The sequence below is a fragment of the Nipponia nippon genome, unplaced genomic scaffold (genome assembly GCF_047370975.1).
Source record: "Nipponia nippon isolate SJK-2023a ecotype South Korea unplaced genomic scaffold, ASM4737097v1 scaffold_2, whole genome shotgun sequence".
In the NCBI taxonomy this organism is placed as follows: Eukaryota; Metazoa; Chordata; class Aves; order Pelecaniformes; family Threskiornithidae; genus Nipponia; species Nipponia nippon.
The window spans coordinates 1,940,030-1,957,907 of record NW_028262336.1 but is presented as its reverse complement, the minus strand read 5'-3'; the positions used below and the strand labels follow the sequence as shown (position 1 = coordinate 1,957,907).

The following is a 17,878-nucleotide window of genomic DNA, read 5'->3' as shown; positions in this document are numbered from 1 at the left end:
TCTGGCCTCCTCTCAGCCCTACTTTTCTATTCTTCTATGGTGGTTTTGCAAGGCAGCTAAAGACTTAGTCCTCACTGATTCTCAACTAGTGGTCAGATAGCAGCATCACTCGCACTGCAGATGAAAGTTGCCAGGACTTTGCCCAGATTATAAAATGGAAGTGGGACACCAAGCCCAGAGTGCTTTTCGTCTCAGGCAGGTACAGCTCCCAGGTACCTCTTGTTTCTGTTTTTATTGTGCTTTGTGGATTTGAGTGAGCTACTTCTTTCACTGCCGGTACCACAGTACTTTAAAAACCAAGAAGAAATAGAAAGGCTGGACATCTACACAAGCCGAACTAGTCTATTAGGCCAGATAAGGTTATGGACAAAATAATCTCTGGCCAACCCTACATAAGGGTGTATCATGATTAATGGCATATCCAGCTGCCTCTGACTCCCTGGCTTTAAGAGGGACAGCCGCCCATGGAAGTCAAAGGGGAGACTCAAAGCTGAGTCATGCCTGAGCTCCTCTGCTGCTCCACCTTGTGTGAGCTCAGTGTCTTTGGAGGCAGCTTTGGCAGCAGCTAGTGAGGACCAAAGGGTGTTCTGGGAAATGCAGCATCTGCAGCCCTTCTTCCCTGACTCTTCTCTTGCTCACTTCACACCCTTAACCCTATTTTGCATAAATACTGCAGGTTGTACTTATTTGTGCAGTTATTTGCTTGATGGTAGTCTTAGGTATGTGTCTGAGATGAGCAGTGCTGTATGTTTTCATAGGGAGAATAAAAAGTCATTGTCCTCCCTCCTTCAGCATTTCCCAGCAGCATGATTCTGGAACTGCTCTCTGAAATCTCTTTTTTGTGGTTGTGTGCTCAGTCCATGACCCTGCTTGTGCACTCCCTCCTTGCTACCTGCAGCCCATGACTCCTCACATGACGGTAAGTGAGTCTCCTACATCAAACCCTGATGTGATCTTTCCTCCCACCCTATTGGCTTGATTCCAGCATTGCTGGTGAAGAGGTCTGTGGCTCCAGTATGTTTATGAAGAGGGGTAACCTGGCGAAAAGACTGCATCATCTCTCTTCAGTGCCACAAAGCACTCCAGACCTCCCTCGCTTGAAGAGATGCAAGGGAACACATATCCACAGCAGGACCCAGAAGCACGCTTCTGGTTTCTCCTGTTTTTTGGGGGGAGGAAGGGAGGAATGAAGAAAAAGGGTAAGGATGAGGTGAAAGAAAGGATACCACAAAAATTCAGGTTACTGAGAGAATCTAGAGATGTAGGAAGCCTCAGACTGACGGATGGCAGAATACATTGTGCTCCACCTATGAACTCTGCGTCCAGGGAGGCTAAGACATGTGGTGTGGGAGAGAGGTAGACTCCTGCACACCAAAGGAGTTGTCAGCTGAAAGGTCCTGCCATGGCTTGGGTTGGGTTGAAGTTGGAAATCCAGCCTGTGATTTGGAAAAATCCACTGTGCTTGATTCTCTTCCCCTTGTGAGAGGATGGAAGGGACCCCTGCACCTTGCAAGGGAAGAGGAGCATTGTTTTTCTGACCTGAACTCTCTAGAGGAAAAAGAAGAGATTCCACGTACAGGGCCATAGTGGCAACGTGAGGCAACTGGGATAGGACCCCATGAGACATGGTTTTCCCAAAATATCCATGAATTTGGATTGCCTTATTTCAGGCAATCTAAGTCCACTAGCTCTTGCAGACCCTAGCCAAAAAAGAATGGTCCTGAACCAGTGCTGTACATAGTAACAGTCATCTCTATTTCACAGCCAAGGGCGTAGAGTGCAGAAGTCGGGACCAGTGTGCTGATAACCTCAAGAACAGCTCTGAATGCTCACAGACTGGAAGCAGGGAGGCTGTGCCGACACAGCGTTGCTAGCAGGTAACTGGCTGTGGATTACCAGCCTCAGGGTTTCTTTCCAGACCCAATCTGCTTTTGCATCCTGCAATTTCACTGTGCCCTGTTGTCACTGGTTTAGCAGCTCTTTGCTTGGTGCTCTCTGATGCACGCTAGTTGAACCAGATCTGCTTCAGACCCTTTCTCTAATGCCGATGTAGATGTCGAACTGAGATGCAGCTACCTTACGGGAAGACTTGTAGTTAGGTGGCACATTGGCACGCTAGGTAAGCCAGAAAGAAAGGCTCAGAAATGACGTTTTACCACATGTGTCAGTACACAGGAGATGTGAGACTTTATATGGTCGGACTGGCAGACACGCAGTACCGAGTCCAGCCGCATGAGCTAGAGGAGTCATCTGCTAGTGGGAAACACTTTTCCTTTTTGAGAATCTAGCACTGGGGGAAGATGAGACACATTTTCCCAAAGGGCTCTATAGCTATTTGCTGTTCTGCAAAGTAATGCTGAGAATAAATCAAGCTCTCTTCTGGGTGTTGGAGACAGAGGTTGTTACAGAAAGAACAGCCAAATACTTGGTAGTCTACCAGAACTCTTTCTGCCCAGTGTGTCACAGGCTGTCCCCTTCTGCCCCTTCCCCAAATTCGTCCCCTTTTCTTGATTCTTCTGTCCCCCTGAAGTCCTGTTATCCTGGCATGTACCTGTCCTGTTTTACTCCCTCTGTCTCTGACCTTGTTGGTTCTGCACATCCCACCCTGCCTGTCCCTCCGTGCTGTCCTGCAGCTCCTCTTTTAAGCCATTATTTTTATCTTCCTTCTCCCCTCCAGTGCTGTTTAAGGCTGAATCCAAGCACAGGTGGCACTGGGGGTGGGAGAGTGCAGGGTGCCCAGCTCTCTGCCCTCTCCTCATATTTGAGGCTTTCTGAGCTCCCCTGGCCACGGGCAGAAACACGCTCTGCACTAGGCAAGTCTTCAGTAAAGATAACATCTGGATTTCAGACAAGCTTTGCCGGGCATGTGCAAGAACAGAGCAGTGATTTACAACTAGGTCAGATCTGGCTGGATTTTCATACAGCCGGCAAGTACAGGCTGATGCCCCCAGGGATCAGCCCCCGCTAATTTCAAGCCCCTGCACGAAGCACTGAACTGCAGTGTAAACCACTGTAAGACATTTTCAGCATGGGCCAACCACCATATTTTTCACTAACCTCATTCTTGGAAGTTGCTGACCGGTTTTCAGTGAAACGTTCCCAAAAAAATTCAGCCCAACACAGAGACCAAGGATGGAAAATTTCAGCCTAGAATGATTAAAATATGACAAAATTAAAAGCAACTGAAAACTGGATCTTATAATTGAAAGTGTTAGGCAATGTTAAATATAAGATTTGTTGCCCTCTCCACCTATAATAGAGGGATGGCTATTTAAATATTTAATTTTGGGAAAACTTCCTTGCATGACTCACAAGCAAGGAAAAAGAGTTTTCCTTCCAAACATGGGGCATATGCCCAAGACAGACATCTGATAAGGAAAACCAGTGGTGACTGTATGCAAACTGTTATGTGAGCTGGGTTATTTACATTGCTTAGAGTTCACCAGATTCTTTACCGAAGTGTTGTGAAGTCCCAGACCAAGCCCACCACAAGTGGATGTATCAGTGAGATAGATGTCAGCTTGACCCATGGCGATTTGCCATCTCTGAAAAGCAAACAAATATAACCAACTGGAGTAACGAGCATCGTGCTTGTAATACGAACTGGAGCACAGATTTGCACAGGATCCTTGTGTTCGGACTCACGAGCCTTTGGCTATGTTAGTATTGAAAAGTAAGCAACTGCAAAACCCCAGCTGTGCAGATATGTGCAAGAATGAAGCTTTGGCTGTTGACTGCTTGACACACTACCTGCAAGGCTGGACCAGATGTGTGAGTATTTCCTATATTATTTTCTTCACTTCTCAAAAGAAGGCAGCAAGGTTTCCTGTAAAGTTTTTAGAGACTCTTTTCAAGTCTTTTCTTGTGCTCCAATGGAAGAGCTCCAGGACTCTAAAACCTGTCCACTTTTTTCAAGTATATTGCAGGGGCTCTAATAAAAGGTATTACCTCTGTGGCAAATTTGGATTTCCTTAGGACTTTAGAGCTTCACAGCTAAATCAGAAGTCTAACTAGTATCAGAGAAAATACTACTTATGGGACGAGAAGTCATTGCTACTTTGAACTGAGTCCATTGCTGAAGGGAGAGAACATATCTAGATGCAAAGTACAGTCTCTTAAAAGCCACAGCACAAAACCAGAGATTTTTTTCCCCTCTCCTGATCCAAAATGCAGTAGTCACAGACTGTTTTTAATTCATGTAAAATTATGATAACAATGAAACCATAAACTTTAAGGTTTGGTGAGTTGGCTGCAATGTGCATCCCTAAAGTAGGAGCATACTGAGATCAGCATAACGAGAAATATGACAGAGGACCCTGCGGATAACTCGTAGGCTGAAATGAAGATCAGGCCAGCCCAGATGTAGCTACATTTATTGCTATGCTGTGCACCAGAAAATGTTAAGAATAAACCACAGGGAATGAAGATTTCCAAACATATTAGCAAGCACTCTTGTGATGTGATTATATCAGTTTTAAGGCCATAGTGCCTGGCAGGCCATAGTGCCTGGCAGGCCATCAAGGACTGGGTTTTGTTGCTGTTATTACCACCATAGATTGATATATATGACCCAAAGCTGACATCTAGCGGAGGGAGAATGAACGCAGGATTTTCCTTCCCTTCCCAGGGATGCGCTCCGTTGTGTGCAGATGGAGATGGCACTTTGCTCTTCTCTTCAGAAGTGACCTGAAGGCTGGCTGCTGCACGGGTTGTCCTGGGCAGGAAAGCCAACCAAGGAGCTCATGGGCCTGCTAGCTAAGCGTGCACACCTTGTCTTGTTCGTGAGATGTCTGTCCATCACCAGATGCCAGAAGCTGGCTTCACACTGCTGTCGGCGGATAATGAGCTCTGAAGGTGGAATTTAAAAAAGCTTCAAAAGATGGTGGTATAGATGCTCATGCCTGGCAGAGTTTGGGCAGGGTCTTATGAATACATCTAACAGAATAATAGATGTTCACTACAGCTGCAAAGATGGTGTCAGCGACCTAGGATTTCTGCTGCCAGGAACGTCACATCTGCAGTCTTGGATCAGATCAGTCTCTTGAACACCAGGTCCAGAGGTTGCAGCTCTGTTCGGCTTCCAGCTCTTCCCTGGTCCTTTGGCTCGCTCAGTGCCCCAGCTGGGCTGCTTGGGCTGGGAGGGCAATAATACTGGTAAAACTCTGGGAATGTTTTCACAAGTTTCTGCCTTACCCTTTGCACCTGGCACCAGATGTTTATGAGAAAAAATATCTCAAGTTTCAGTTAGTAAAAATCAAAGTTTCAAGCTCTCATGCTTGCATAGAAAAATTGAAAACATGAACCCGAAAGGCTTAAAAAAACCTAAGAGATAAATAAAACTGTCCAGTGTTTACTTTTCATATCTTGCAAATTTAAGTCAATGTCATAAATCTGTTGGCACCTCAGTCCCAGTCTGTAACGCTTAGCAGGGGAGGCAGCGGGAAGCACAGAGAAGTTTCACCAGCTCCAAGGAAAGGGAGAGGACCTGTGGTCCTCCTGGGAGATGGCTGGGTGGGGAGCCAAAGGAGGGAATCTGCAGGCCAAGTGGGAGAGCAACTGGATCACGACAGCACTCATAACCCTTTAAAAACGGTAGAAGACAAAGGGTACTTTACGTATTCATATACTGTAGGAAGCGAAAAATGTCCTCCACACATGGTGGTAAAGACTCAAGGCTCTGTAGCTGTGGGCTGTAACAGCTCACACTGCCTGTGGCTCATCGTTTTGGTGGGATTTGTAGCACATTCAGCAGCAAGTTACCAACAGTTTAGGGATTCGGTCAAAACCCCTGAAATCCTGCTGCTTCCCTTCAGCCACGGCCGAAGAGCACAGCCCCAGTGCCGTGTCCCAAGCAATCGCGTTGCTGACAAGGTGATGCGTGTTTTTGAAAGGAACTTTTTATCATCTGACAGCAAAACAAAGTTAGTGTTATACAAACAGTACAAAGTTTACCGCAGGATTGAGCTTTAATCTCTGGTGGTTGCTTATTGACTCCAGAAAAAACAGCAGCTGCTCAGTGAAAAGACGTCCTCTACATCCCCTTTGCAGGCGATCTTGAAGGAGAGGATCTTCCCTCCTGCAGCTCTCCCCTAAACCCAAAGTAAGTCTGAATTGAGGTCTGAATTGGGAGACAATGAGGACCGGGCCGGGGTTGTTTAAAATTCCCATTTAGTCTGCCATGAGAGGACTTGGTTTATCTTTTTGTGTTTGCTGGCTTTGACCTTTCTAACAGCTGGAAAAGCAGAAGTCATGATATGTGGTTTACTGTATATCACGATATATGACATATGAAGACTTGTGCTATCAGCAGCGCTTGATGTCTTGAAGGCATACAGAGAGGGCTTGGGACACTTTTACAACCTGCTACCTAATGCCTGTCAGAGGAGACAAAACAATACTGTTTTCAGTCACGCTGCTTCTTCATCTCCCAGTGAGCCCCTCATCTTTGGCTCTTTGCTAACGGAGAATTGTGAGTCCTAATTTCCATGTGTGTACACAGGCACCTCAGCCGGTGAGACATATCCATGTCTGCAGCTTGACAGGTTGGATCTGTGTACGTAACCTATGTGTTTATCCGTGCCAGAAATGCACAGCATTGGACACATGGGACTGGTTTTGGTGAAACTTCTAACCCCTCCTGATCTGCGGTGGGAGGCTAATCCTGAAAACTAGGGTATTTATTTCTTCCTGTACATTTTTAGAAAAATTAGGCCCAAACCACAGCTGTTTTAAAACTTCATGTTTTTGTATACCTTGCACAATACCTATTTTAATCAGAGCTGCAGAAGTAATTGCAACAAACGATTTAGCAAATTGATTTTGTCTGTGTTTTGTACATGTTTCCTCGCACACGGGCATGGTTTGCTGAAACATTAATTTGCATAGCTTTTAGTCCTGGCTGGTTCAAAAGCATGTAAGTGCAGGCTTTGCTAGGCAGCATTTATGTTGGTTTGATGAAACATCTAGGTCACCCAACGTCACTTCCATTCCCTGAAAGATTGAGGGTAGTTCTTAGAATCATGTTTCATGTTGTGGAAGTTGCTTTTTGCCAGTGTTTTCTCATAGTTTGTCCAAATTTCATATGTTCCTTTTTTAGCAGGTATCAATGCTGCCGTATGTAATGCAAACACCCAGAAGATATTTGTTACAAAAGAGAAATGAAGATCTGTAGACAATACTTTGTTTTTTCACAGCTCTGGCCTTGACAGTGACTGGCACTCAGAGTCTGGACATAGTTTTACAATGCATTCATGCTAGAGGAGGTTAGACGTAGACTCTGTATTTACTTGCTTCCCGATTTTTTGAGCTTGAATTTAGTCACTGCGCTCCATAACTAATTGTTCAGTCAGGGAGTCATCCTAAGGGGCAATCCAGCAAATGATGTTTTGCGCCAACCTTTGAGGAGAATTAGTGGAACAAATAACCCAGCTAGTTTTAAGATAGAATTTATAATAGAATTATACAACTGCTGTGTCTTAAAATAGCAGAGGACTGAAAATGTCCTCTTTGGGTTTCTGTTCATTAAGACGGAGTAAGGAGAGGCACAGAGATGCAAGCTTCTTCCTGCTCTTATGGCTGCAGCTGCAAGTTTTCCTCGTACTAGGGGAGAGGATGAATGGCAAGATAGACCGAGAGAACCTCTCAGCAACTCTTCTATAAGACAGATAGGCCCAAGGTTTGCGTTAAGTGACATTAGAGTCCCTGGGAGAGAGAATGACGGTTCAGGGATCTAATTTCCGCTCCATGTTATTCTTTTCTTCAAGGTTCCCAGAGCCTCTCTTGGCAATGGCTATGGTGTGTCTTTCAGACTTCGAAGCTTATGCTAAAAAGTATTTACCCAAGATTGCTTGGGATTTTTTTGCAGCTGGAGCAGATGACTGTAGCACCCGAGATGAAAACATCCTGGCATATAAAAGGTAAGGTGAGGAGGAAATGAGGGGTGTTGTAGTGGAAGCTTTTAAACTAAATTTTTGTGCAAGTGTTTGGACTTCACAAGCCTAGAAGCTTGTGGTGGACTGCATGTGGGTCACAACAACCCCAAGCAATGCTACAGGCTTGGGAAGGAGTGGCTGGAGAGCTGCCCAGTGGGAAAGGACCTGGAGGTGTTGGTCGACAGCCGGCTGAATATGAGCCAGCAGTGTGCCCAGGTGGCCAAGAGGGCCAATGGCTTCCTGGCTTGTATCAGGAACGGTGTGGCCAGCAGGACCAGGGCAGGGATTGTCCCCCTGTACTTGGCTTTGACAAAGCTGCCCCTCGAATCCTGTGTTCAGTGTTGGGCCCCTCACCCCAAGAAGGCCATGGAGGGGCTGGAGTGTGGCCAGAGCAGGGCAGCGAGGCTGGGGCAGGGGCTGGAGCACAAGGCTGGGGAGGAGCGGCTGGGGGAGCTGGGGGTGCTCAGCCTGGAGAAGAGGAGGCTGAGGGGAGCCCTCATCGCTCTCTGCAACTGCCTGAAAGGAGGCTGGAGCCGGCGGGGGTCGGTCTCTTCTCCAAAGTAACAAGCGATGGGACGAGAGGGAACGGCCTCAAGCTGCGCCAGGGCAGGTTTAGGTTGGGTATTAGGAAGAATTCCTTCCCCGAAAGGGCTGTCAGGCACTGGCACAGGCTGCCCAGGGAAGGGGTTGAGTCTCCATCCCTGGAGGTATTTAAAAGACAGGTAGATGTGGTGCTTAGGGACATAATTTAGCGGTGGACTTGGCAGTGTTAGGTTAACGGTTGGACTCAATGGTCTTAAAGATCTTCTCCAATCTAAATGATTCTGTGATTCTAAGATTCCTCACACCTTGCCCTTTCAAGGTGCTTCCCAAGCAAAATACCTGAATGACATACACTGCATGCTCTGGTGCTAGTCTGAATATGACATAGATTCTATGAGGCATAAGGGATGCTGAAGGTCCAGGTGAAGGGTAGGGTAGGGTATGACAGGAAAGGGGATGAGTGGCTATAATAGAATGAGATGCAATGGGGAGCATTGGTGAACAGTAGGAAGCCTGTGTGTAACTAGTATGGGATTTGGGGAACACGCTGCCGACAGTGAGGGCAGGCACAATGTACAGTGAATGGTGGCACGGAAGGCAGAGACCTGGGACTGGGCTGCAAGGAGAAGGAAACTGTGGGATGGACAGTGGGAGAACAAGAGCTGGTGAGCTGAAGTGGAAAATGCAGAAATGATATACTATGGCCAGTGAGCAGGAGTATGGGATTAATGAAAATTGGAAGTGGCTGAACTGCTCGCTGAACTGACCTCTAAAAGTGAACAGAAAGGACAGAGAGCCTTTGTTATATGCTGTTTTCACTATTGGCTCAGATTCCTGCATTGCAATAGGTAAATGACAACCTGGTTTCCATGAAACTTCAGAAAAGCCACTGGACAGCTACCATTCTGAAGGGTTTTATTGCCTCACAGAATTCGTTTCCGGCCACGTATGCTGCGGGACGTATCCGTGATGGACATTAGGACGAAGCTCCTGGGGACTGAAATCAGCTTTCCTGTAGGAATCGCCCCTACCGGCTTCCACCAGCTAGCATGGCCTGATGGAGAGAAAAGCACAGCCAGAGGTACTCTTCTGCTTTGTTGCCATGTAGCAAAAAGGGGTTTGTGGAAAAGCCTCAAGAAGCTGTTAGGATGACTTGAAGTGTGACTGAGCAAAATCTTCAGGCTTGAAGGGGCAAACTCCTTTCCCACTTTCTGACACCCCTTTGTGTGGATGACCCACTGGGGTCTGGTGAGTCAAAGTGCATGGGAAGCCATATAGACATTCCTCTACTTCTCCAGCTACCACTATTACAAGATCATCCCTGTGGAGGCTGCTGCAAACTTAAGACAGACACATTTCTGGTGTACACCAAGGACCACACAGGTCCTCAGTGCTGTGGGCTCCAGATAGGATGTAAAAGTGGTGGATGGGACTCAGCCTGTAAATTCCTTGTTACTGGTAAGAACAGTGTCTCCCTTGGAGGAAAGTGTAACCTCTCTTCCCAAATTCTGTGGTGGGTTTGGAGGGCTGAGCCCTGGAAATACCTTTTTTCCTGTGTGTGTTTCTGGGTACACAGAGTGCATTTGCCAGCACATTCCTGCGAGGATGCAGTTATAAAGTTCATGCTTTTTACAAAAAAAATAGTGCAAAATGAAAGCACCACTTGGTGAATTACCTCTCCCTTTTCTGCTTTCTTAACCATGATCCTCCAACAGCGGATGGTAAATATAACCATTTTTAACCCCAGGGGCATATTTGCCAATTGGTAGAGAGCCGTGTTTGGTAGGATATAAGTAAAACAGGAGTTCGGGTGTTCTCTGCAAACTGTGTATGGAAAGCTTTTGTACCTGTTGTCAAATGACCTTGATTCTGATTATTTTCCAATACCTCCCAAAGCGGCCAAAGCGATGAACACCTGCTACATTGCCAGCACGTACTCCACCTGCACGCTGGAGGAGATCTCCGCGGCCGCCCCTGGCGGCCTCCAATGGTTCCAGCTCTACATCCACCGCAACAGGGCGGTTTCCCAGCAGCTGGTCCAACGGGCGGAGGCCTTGGGTTTCCAGGGCCTTGTCCTCACCGCGGATCTGCCCTACACAGGCAAAAGACGCGACGATGTCCGCAATGGTTTCCGCCTTCCTCCCCACATGAAAGTGAAGAACTTGGAAGGAGCCTTTGAGGTTTGTAAAACGAGCCCATCCTTTCATTCACTGTGCTGGTGGGTACCACATGAGACAAAAACCACCGGGTAACTGCTGCTTTGGCATCTGCTGTACCCAGGGCGTATCTTCTCCCCTTCTGCAGTGTCCTGGCTTGACCTCCTGCCAGCCTGGGTTCTGGCTTCAAAATCCCAGTCCAGCTGCCTTAGAGACACTGATCTCCATCCCCGTTGTAATTATTCTCCTCCAGAGACACGTGCTTTCTGGAGCTGATGAACATATCTGTTAGCAAGTTTAATTAATCTGTTCTAGGGCAGGGAAAGACATCAAGGGGCCTCTGTATTGTTATAGCTCAGATGAGGTTTCCTTCTGTCCTATGGCTGTAGGGAGATGACTGTTCTGAGTACGGACTGCCACCCAACAGCTTGGATCCTTCAGTCACCTGGAACGATATCTACTGGCTGCGGAGCCTGACCCACCTGCCCATCATCATCAAAGGCATCTTGACGAAAGAAGATGCAGAGCTGGCAGTGAGACATGGAGTTCAGGGAATTATTGTGTCCAATCATGGTGGAAGGCAACTGGATGGAGGACCTGCCACCGTAAGTGAGAAAACAGATGTCCCATGGGTGTTTATTGTACGCACATTTGTGCTAACCTGGGTATCTCTATGTTCGTCTTTGTATATATGCTTCTGGTGGACTTGTGTGTTTCTTGCGTGGCCGTGGATGTGTGCAGAGGCACTTTAGCTTTAAACTGGTAAGATGCATGCCTTGGCATGGGCTACCCACTGGAGTATTTTCTCAGTTTCTTGGGAGGGTTCTGTAAGCAGCACCGAACCCACATAACTGCAGATCAACTACTGGCCTAAGTAAAAGTTTTCTGCCTATGTCTTCATTAGCTGGTGCAGTGCACACATACTCTTTGCACACTGCAGCAAAAATAAAACAAAGCTCTGGAACCAAAAATGTACAAATGAGAGCATAATGTATTCTCATTGTTCACATCTGCCAAAACACGCACAAACAATGCAGCTAGATTTAGTGAGAGGTCTGCTTGCGTATTTACAGACTCAAGTCTAAATGGGAATTTATTGACTTTCCTGAGCCAGAAAAAGGATAACTTATCTGAAGAAAAATTCCCCCACTTTTTAATCTGTACAAAGAAATTGGGGGTTGTTTGGACGCATGTGTATTTCACTGCTTTTATTTGGCTTCTGACAATTTTTCCGATTGTTCTTCTTTTACAGTTCTGTATTGCATAGTATCTTACGGACTTTCTTTTCTCTGTTTCCCTCTGTAAAATAAAAATAGGCAGCAGGGAATTCTCTTCTATTCTATGTCAAGGCCAACAATTAAGATTTAAAAAAAAAATCTAAATGCTAAAGACATAATAATGGAAATGGCATCCACATTAAACTGCTCTTCTACCTTAGAAGTCTCTTTACATACACAGACAAACCAGTAGAAACCTAGTTCAGCTCTGCTACTCCTCTGGTACCAAGCCTGGCAGCAGAAGCTATTGTCCTTGCTCTTGGTGAGCTACTCCTGGGAAGGTTCAGGCTGAAAGTTTTCAGTCTGAAATTCCGGAAAAAATTATGACCAATTGGAAAAATCTACTTACTAATCTTAGTTATAGCTGTTCTACTTTAAAAAGATGAGAAGAAGGCAAAAGAGTATAGGAGACTGCAGAAAAGAGACCTTTGGGTTTGCTGGGAAGGAAAGTTAATTAAGTCTAGTGTCCTGCCACTGATTATACTGCCAGCATCTCTGCATGGTACTGCCCTGCTCTACCAGCCTGGCACTGCGCCGTGCTCTACAGAAAAGACCTTAGGGAATCGGGAGACTTAGCCTGGAGGAAAAGATACCTTGACTGTCCTACATAGCAAATGAAATCCTTCACAGATGCTTTCTGGGGTTTGAGGAGGCCTTTGACAGGTGGTCACCAGGGTTAGGTTGAAATGTAAGTGTAGGCAATTTGGGCAGTAGCACGGAGAAGTTTGACATCAGCCTTTTTTACAGACATTTGTCTCATTCATCATTGGCTCAAATGAAAGTAAGATATTAACGACAATTATTTCCATTGAAATTTATTTTAAAAATCCTTCAGAAAGCAAGTGAAAATGTTACTTTTTCACTTATCAGAAGTGCTAGCAAAGAATATCAGTATAAGCAAAGCACTGGGATATGGAATTAACTGTCTGGCAAACAGAACAGGGAGCTGCACTTTATTCTGCAGCCTTTGGTGCCGAGCTATGTGTGATGCCTTGTCACTTTTCACTTCAAGAAGGTATGCTATTACAGTATCGCATCCCTGCTTGTCTCTTTGGAATATCTCCGCTTTCTTCTGGAATCAAAAGCTGAGCTCAAGGTGAGAGTGGCTGCTTCTTTGCAGATTGATGCCCTGGTTGAGGTTGTGGAGGCAGTTCAAGGCAGAGTCGAAGTGTATTTAGATGGTGGAATACGAAAAGGAAGCGACGTATTAAAAGCACTGGCACTGGGAGCAAAATGTGTCTTTATTGGAAGACCAGCCTTATGGGGTCTAGCTTACAAGGTGAGTAGGAGCTTGGAGTTTGCATGTCTGCTTCTCATACTTTCCAACACTCTGTTGTTGTTATTTAAAAGTCATAGAGACGAGTTTTCACCAGTAAAGAATCTTACCCCTTTTTTTTTTTTTTTGGTTTTGCTGAATTTTAAGTGGAAACACCACAAATTGAATCAAAACCAGACATTTTCTGTGATTTAAAAATACCACTGAATGTTACAATTTCAAATATGATTTTGAAGCTGCTAACATTGTTTTATGGGACCTGATTTCTTGGTGTTGCAGTTTGGTACTAAAATACTATAGGACTCGGGACAATCAGTGCTTTTGAAAATTGGATGGGGGGCTTAATTGCCACAAAGATGAGTCTGACAATTTTGTTTGCTGTCGGCTTACTTGGAAACAATATATGGTTTTGAGACAGCTATTTCATAGTGGTGTTATGGGTTCTTCAGAAATACATACAGAACTCCATCCTGCTGATGTCTGAAACATTTTGGACAAGACTGAGCATAACTGTGTCCTGGAGGTACCTGGGTGCCACTACTATCTCAGTTCCAGCTTTGCTGCTTCTTAACTGCTAGCATATTTCTATGATCCAGAGTCATGAATTAGGCCTCTGATGCAGAAGGTTAACATAATATAATTAAAATGTAATTGTATTGGTTGTTCGCTTTGCTAAATTTTTGCTTTTTAGCCTCTGGACTGGAGCTTTCAATCTTTTGTCTAGAAAAAAAAATATTTACTTTTATGATCTAGAAACATTTCCTATCTTTTAAATGAGACTCCTGTGCAGTGGTTGATGGCTGTGGATTCCAGTAGCTAGGCTTTAAGCAAGAAATCACCTGAGTCTTCTGAGAAACCTGGAAGAGTTGGCAGCACGGTTTCTGTTGCCAGGAAACAGCGAAAAAGGACCTAACGTGAAAAGGGTGTTGCTGTGAGTTGCCTGCGTTTTTCCCACAATGCGAACAGAAAGGAGATGGGATTTTTTGAATTTAACTGTGCTTTGATGTTATATTCCATGGAGTATTCCTAAAGATGTATCTCAGTGGCATTACCCTAGCATACAAGAAGAAGGGCACGAACAAGCGCTGACGTTGTCTGCACCCAAAGCATTCTTTATTGCAAGAAACAGAAATAAAATTTAAGAGAAAAAAGAAAAAAATCCTCCAATATTTTACAATAAGATCAAAACCATATGTACATGATTTTGAGCTTCTTGATGTCACTTGCTCAGAGGAAAACACACTATACTATTTTTAAAGATTCAGTCCGCTATTTGAGTAAACTAAAGTTTTTAAAGCTGTACCGTATATAAAACTCTCACTACTTCATAAAATACTGTCAGCGTTGTAAGGCTTGACATTTTAAAACAATCCCATTGGTGGAGGTTAGCTGAAAGCTAAGAAAAAAAAAACAGCTAGAAAATGTCAGAAGTGAAAAACAGCTTTGTTTTCTTTCCCTGTTCAGATGTATCACAAAAGGAAAAGCATCTAAATTAATCTGTGACGAACTGAGCACATCCATCATATCATTTTAATCATTCGTCTGTACGAGACACTGGAATTGGCACGGACCTAAGGGACTGTCCCAGCTCTCACAGTGCAATCATCCCGCAGCATTGCTCTGTGCCAGCGCTCCTTTTACCCTGACTGCTTTCTTTGTTGGAGCAGGGTGAAGAAGGTCTTCAGGAGGTTTTGAGAATCCTGCAGGATGAGTTTCATTTGTCAATGGCCTTAGCTGGTAAGCATTTTGCAGGTTGTTTTTAGTTGGTGATACAGAGGTTTCTGCGTGCAAGCCATCTAAAATCAGAAGTCTGATGGATGGGTCACAAAAAGGGAATCCATGTGAGCTGTGCTGGTTCCAGTTGCTGTATTTAAGGTGATTCTTTGCTGCCTGTGAAACCACTTGGCATTTCAGGTGCCATAGCAATGAAGCTTGCACGGAGGAAGTAGGTTGAAGCAGCTTTCTGACCCAATTAAAGAAATGCAAAACTGCTAAGTAGAGCTGAGCAAAACGTGGAATTTCTGTTCCGCTGGGCATTGCAGCAGATGTTTTTCAGTATTTAATTTAATGTTTACCAGGGTAAAATGCAATCAATTTTTTTGCTGTATGAAAAGGTCGGAAAAAATGGATGCAGAATTTTTCTCTGTGTATTAGAGAATACAGTCTGTTGATGCAGGTTCAAATCTCTGCATCCCACGTAGTTTAAAAGCCTCTGTGTCTCCTCCAAGCTTTTACTGTTGTGACTCACTCTGCATTTCTCACTTCTGCTCCTACCTGTAGCTGCCATCTTTGACCCCCTCACTGAACAGCAAATTTGCACAGCCCAGTACAAACTCCAGTTTCACACATGAACAAGTACGACGTGCAGATCCAGTGCAGAAGTATTCAGACATCAGCAAAGGGTCTTATCCCACTTCAAATCATGTTTTAAAGATTTTCATGCTCTAGTGACCGTGAACGCAAGCGGATAGCAATGCTGACTGGGAGGCGGGAACTGAAATCCCATCGGGCATTTCTTAATAGGCTGGTTTTTTGGGTTACTTTTTCAACTAGTAAAGATTCCTACAAGTTTATTTTCCAGGAGGCTTTCACACTTCTTTACATGAAAAAGGGCACTGAACTCGGCAAGAATAGCAGGTTGTGACCTTTTTGGCAGGGTTGTGAAATTCCACCCAGATTTGACCAAATGAAATGTCAATGCAAATCTCCACCTCTGGTCACTTGACACACAGCAATCCCCGTGTCTTTTCTGTCTGCCTTTCATTTCTGGCTGGATCAGATGGCTCCTGCTCAGCTTGTTATAAGGATCTTTTATTTTCATGTATATTTGCCTAACCAAATTTGCTGAAGATGCCATTGAGGAGTAGGGCTCCTGTGAGTGGGCTGCTGAGTACCAACCTATCCCCCATGGCTCATACAAGACTAGACCATGTTTCAGAGAGGGGATCTTCCAAGTTTCATCCATAGACCTTTTTCTCTCACCAACATCTTTCCTTTCTCTGTTTATTTCAGGCTGTGCTAGCGTCTCAGAGATTGGCCGACACCTAGTTCAGTTCTCAAAGCTGTGAACGCCCACCAAACAGAGGCAGCTCACCCCGAGGTCCCAACCAGACTGAAGAGAGAAAAAGGAGGTGCAAATGTTGAATGTGCAATAAGAATCTGATAAGGCCTTCAGGAAACTTCTGAGGAGACTGGGAAAGGGTCCGTGTTAGCAAAGGCCATTCTCTGCTTTTCTTGAGACCAATGAGTTCTTTAACACTTTGGGTAATTGTTACTTGCTTAAATACATTTACTTTAAACTGGCTGTTCTGTGGCATTACCTGTGTTGGGCCTTACTCCCAATCTCTGTTACATCAGGCAGCCAGACATGGAAAACTATGTCGCTTGCTTCTTCCACTTGGTTGTCGTACCAAGCCTGGCTGCAGCTCCAGCTACGCACCTTTCCCGCTCCGCGGCAGTCAGTGTGGTGGCTGACATCTTCCATAGCTTGGGCTTTCCTGGATGAATTCTTACCAGATACAGATACAAGATGCGTCAGCTAACAGGCACCCCAGCTGCCCCTTTGGAGGTGGGGGCAGTTCTTGCCCACTGCTTCTAAATGCAGAGCAATGAAATCACTAGTAACCAAAGCAACACCCTGTGCTCCCTGCTGAGAGAGCCTCTTCCTTCACTACGTAGTTAATTTGCATGGCAAACTCATCCAAGCAGCGGTCAGGACCTATGCATTCTCAGAGCACAGCACAAGTTTGTAGCAGTGCGTAAATAACTCACCCGGTGCCCTGGACTCTGCCCACGGATGAGCGCGGCCAGCACAGGCTGATGGAGCTGGCAGGAGCTGCCGGCACCACCCGAGCAGCACGTGGCCTTTGCTCTCGGAAGACGGTGCAGAGCCTGCTGCCAGTGTAGAGCACCATAAACCCTTGCTCTCCAAAGTAACAGGAATGTGTGCTCATCCCTCCTTCCCTGTCCGGGTTTCTTCCAGAGACATGGGTCTTGCCTCCCCATGAGGAAGCACACCCTTGGCTGTGCCACCCACCTGCCATCACCTGGTGGTGATGGGTCCTGAATAACCACTTCTCTTCCCCTTCCCCTTCCCCTTCCCCTTCCCCTTCCCCTTCCCCTTCCCCTTCCCCTTCCCCTTCCCCTTCCCCTTCCCCTTCCCCTTCCCCTTCCCCTTCCCCTTCCCCTTCCCCTTCCCCTTCCCTTCCCTTTTTTCTTTCTCTCTTTCTCTCTTTCTCTCTTTCTCTCTTTCTCTCTTTCTCTCTTTCTCTCCCTTCCTCCCTTCCTCTCCCTTCCTCTCCCTTCCTCCCTTCCTCCCTTCCTCCCTTCCTCCCTTCCTCCCTTCCTCCCTTCCTCCCTTCCTTCCTTCCTTCCTTCCTTCTTTCCTCTCTCTCTCTCTCTCCTTTCTTTCTTTCTTTTCTTTCTTTTCTTCTAGTTCTCTTTTACCTGGATAGTTCCTTTTCTGTAGCACTCCTTAGAGGACAATCTTCAGCTACACCACCTAGTCTTCCCCTTTCTTCCTCGTTCCATCTCCTTGCATCATCTCTCTGTCCCCCTCAGCCCCCCTTCCCCATTATTTTTCTTCAGAAAAAATTCAGTCCTCGTCTAGGCTGTTATTTCTGTATATCACTGACTAACACGAGCCTCCCAGTGTCACGGACCTTTGGTGGGAACGCCAGAGCTGCCTTCTGGCTG

At 45.7% G+C, this 17,878-nt stretch overlaps 1 protein-coding gene across 3 annotated transcripts; it reads left to right on the top strand.

Annotated features, from left to right (window-relative positions):
* The first annotated feature begins 5,988 nt into the window (after positions 1-5,988).
* On the top strand, positions 5,989-16,487 carry HAO2 (hydroxyacid oxidase 2). Of its 3 annotated transcripts, none has more exons than XM_087757780.1 (8): positions 5,989-6,100; positions 7,865-7,916; positions 9,404-9,555; positions 10,371-10,654; positions 11,020-11,235; positions 13,028-13,186; positions 14,851-14,920; positions 16,196-16,487. In XM_087757780.1, exons 3-8 carry the CDS (start codon positions 9,423-9,425, stop codon positions 16,249-16,251), a joined length of 918 nt encoding a protein of 305 aa, XP_087613906.1. In that variant the 5' UTR covers positions 5,989-6,100; positions 7,865-7,916; positions 9,404-9,422; the 3' UTR covers positions 16,252-16,487. The 3 variants fall into 3 exon arrangements, with proteins under 3 accessions (XP_087613906.1, XP_087613907.1, XP_009458788.2); XM_087757781.1 differs by having other exon boundaries at positions 6,012-6,100; positions 7,764-7,916; positions 10,575-10,654; XM_009460513.2 differs by having other exon boundaries at positions 6,012-6,100; positions 7,764-7,916.
* Positions 16,488-17,878: the final 1,391 nt, after the last annotated feature.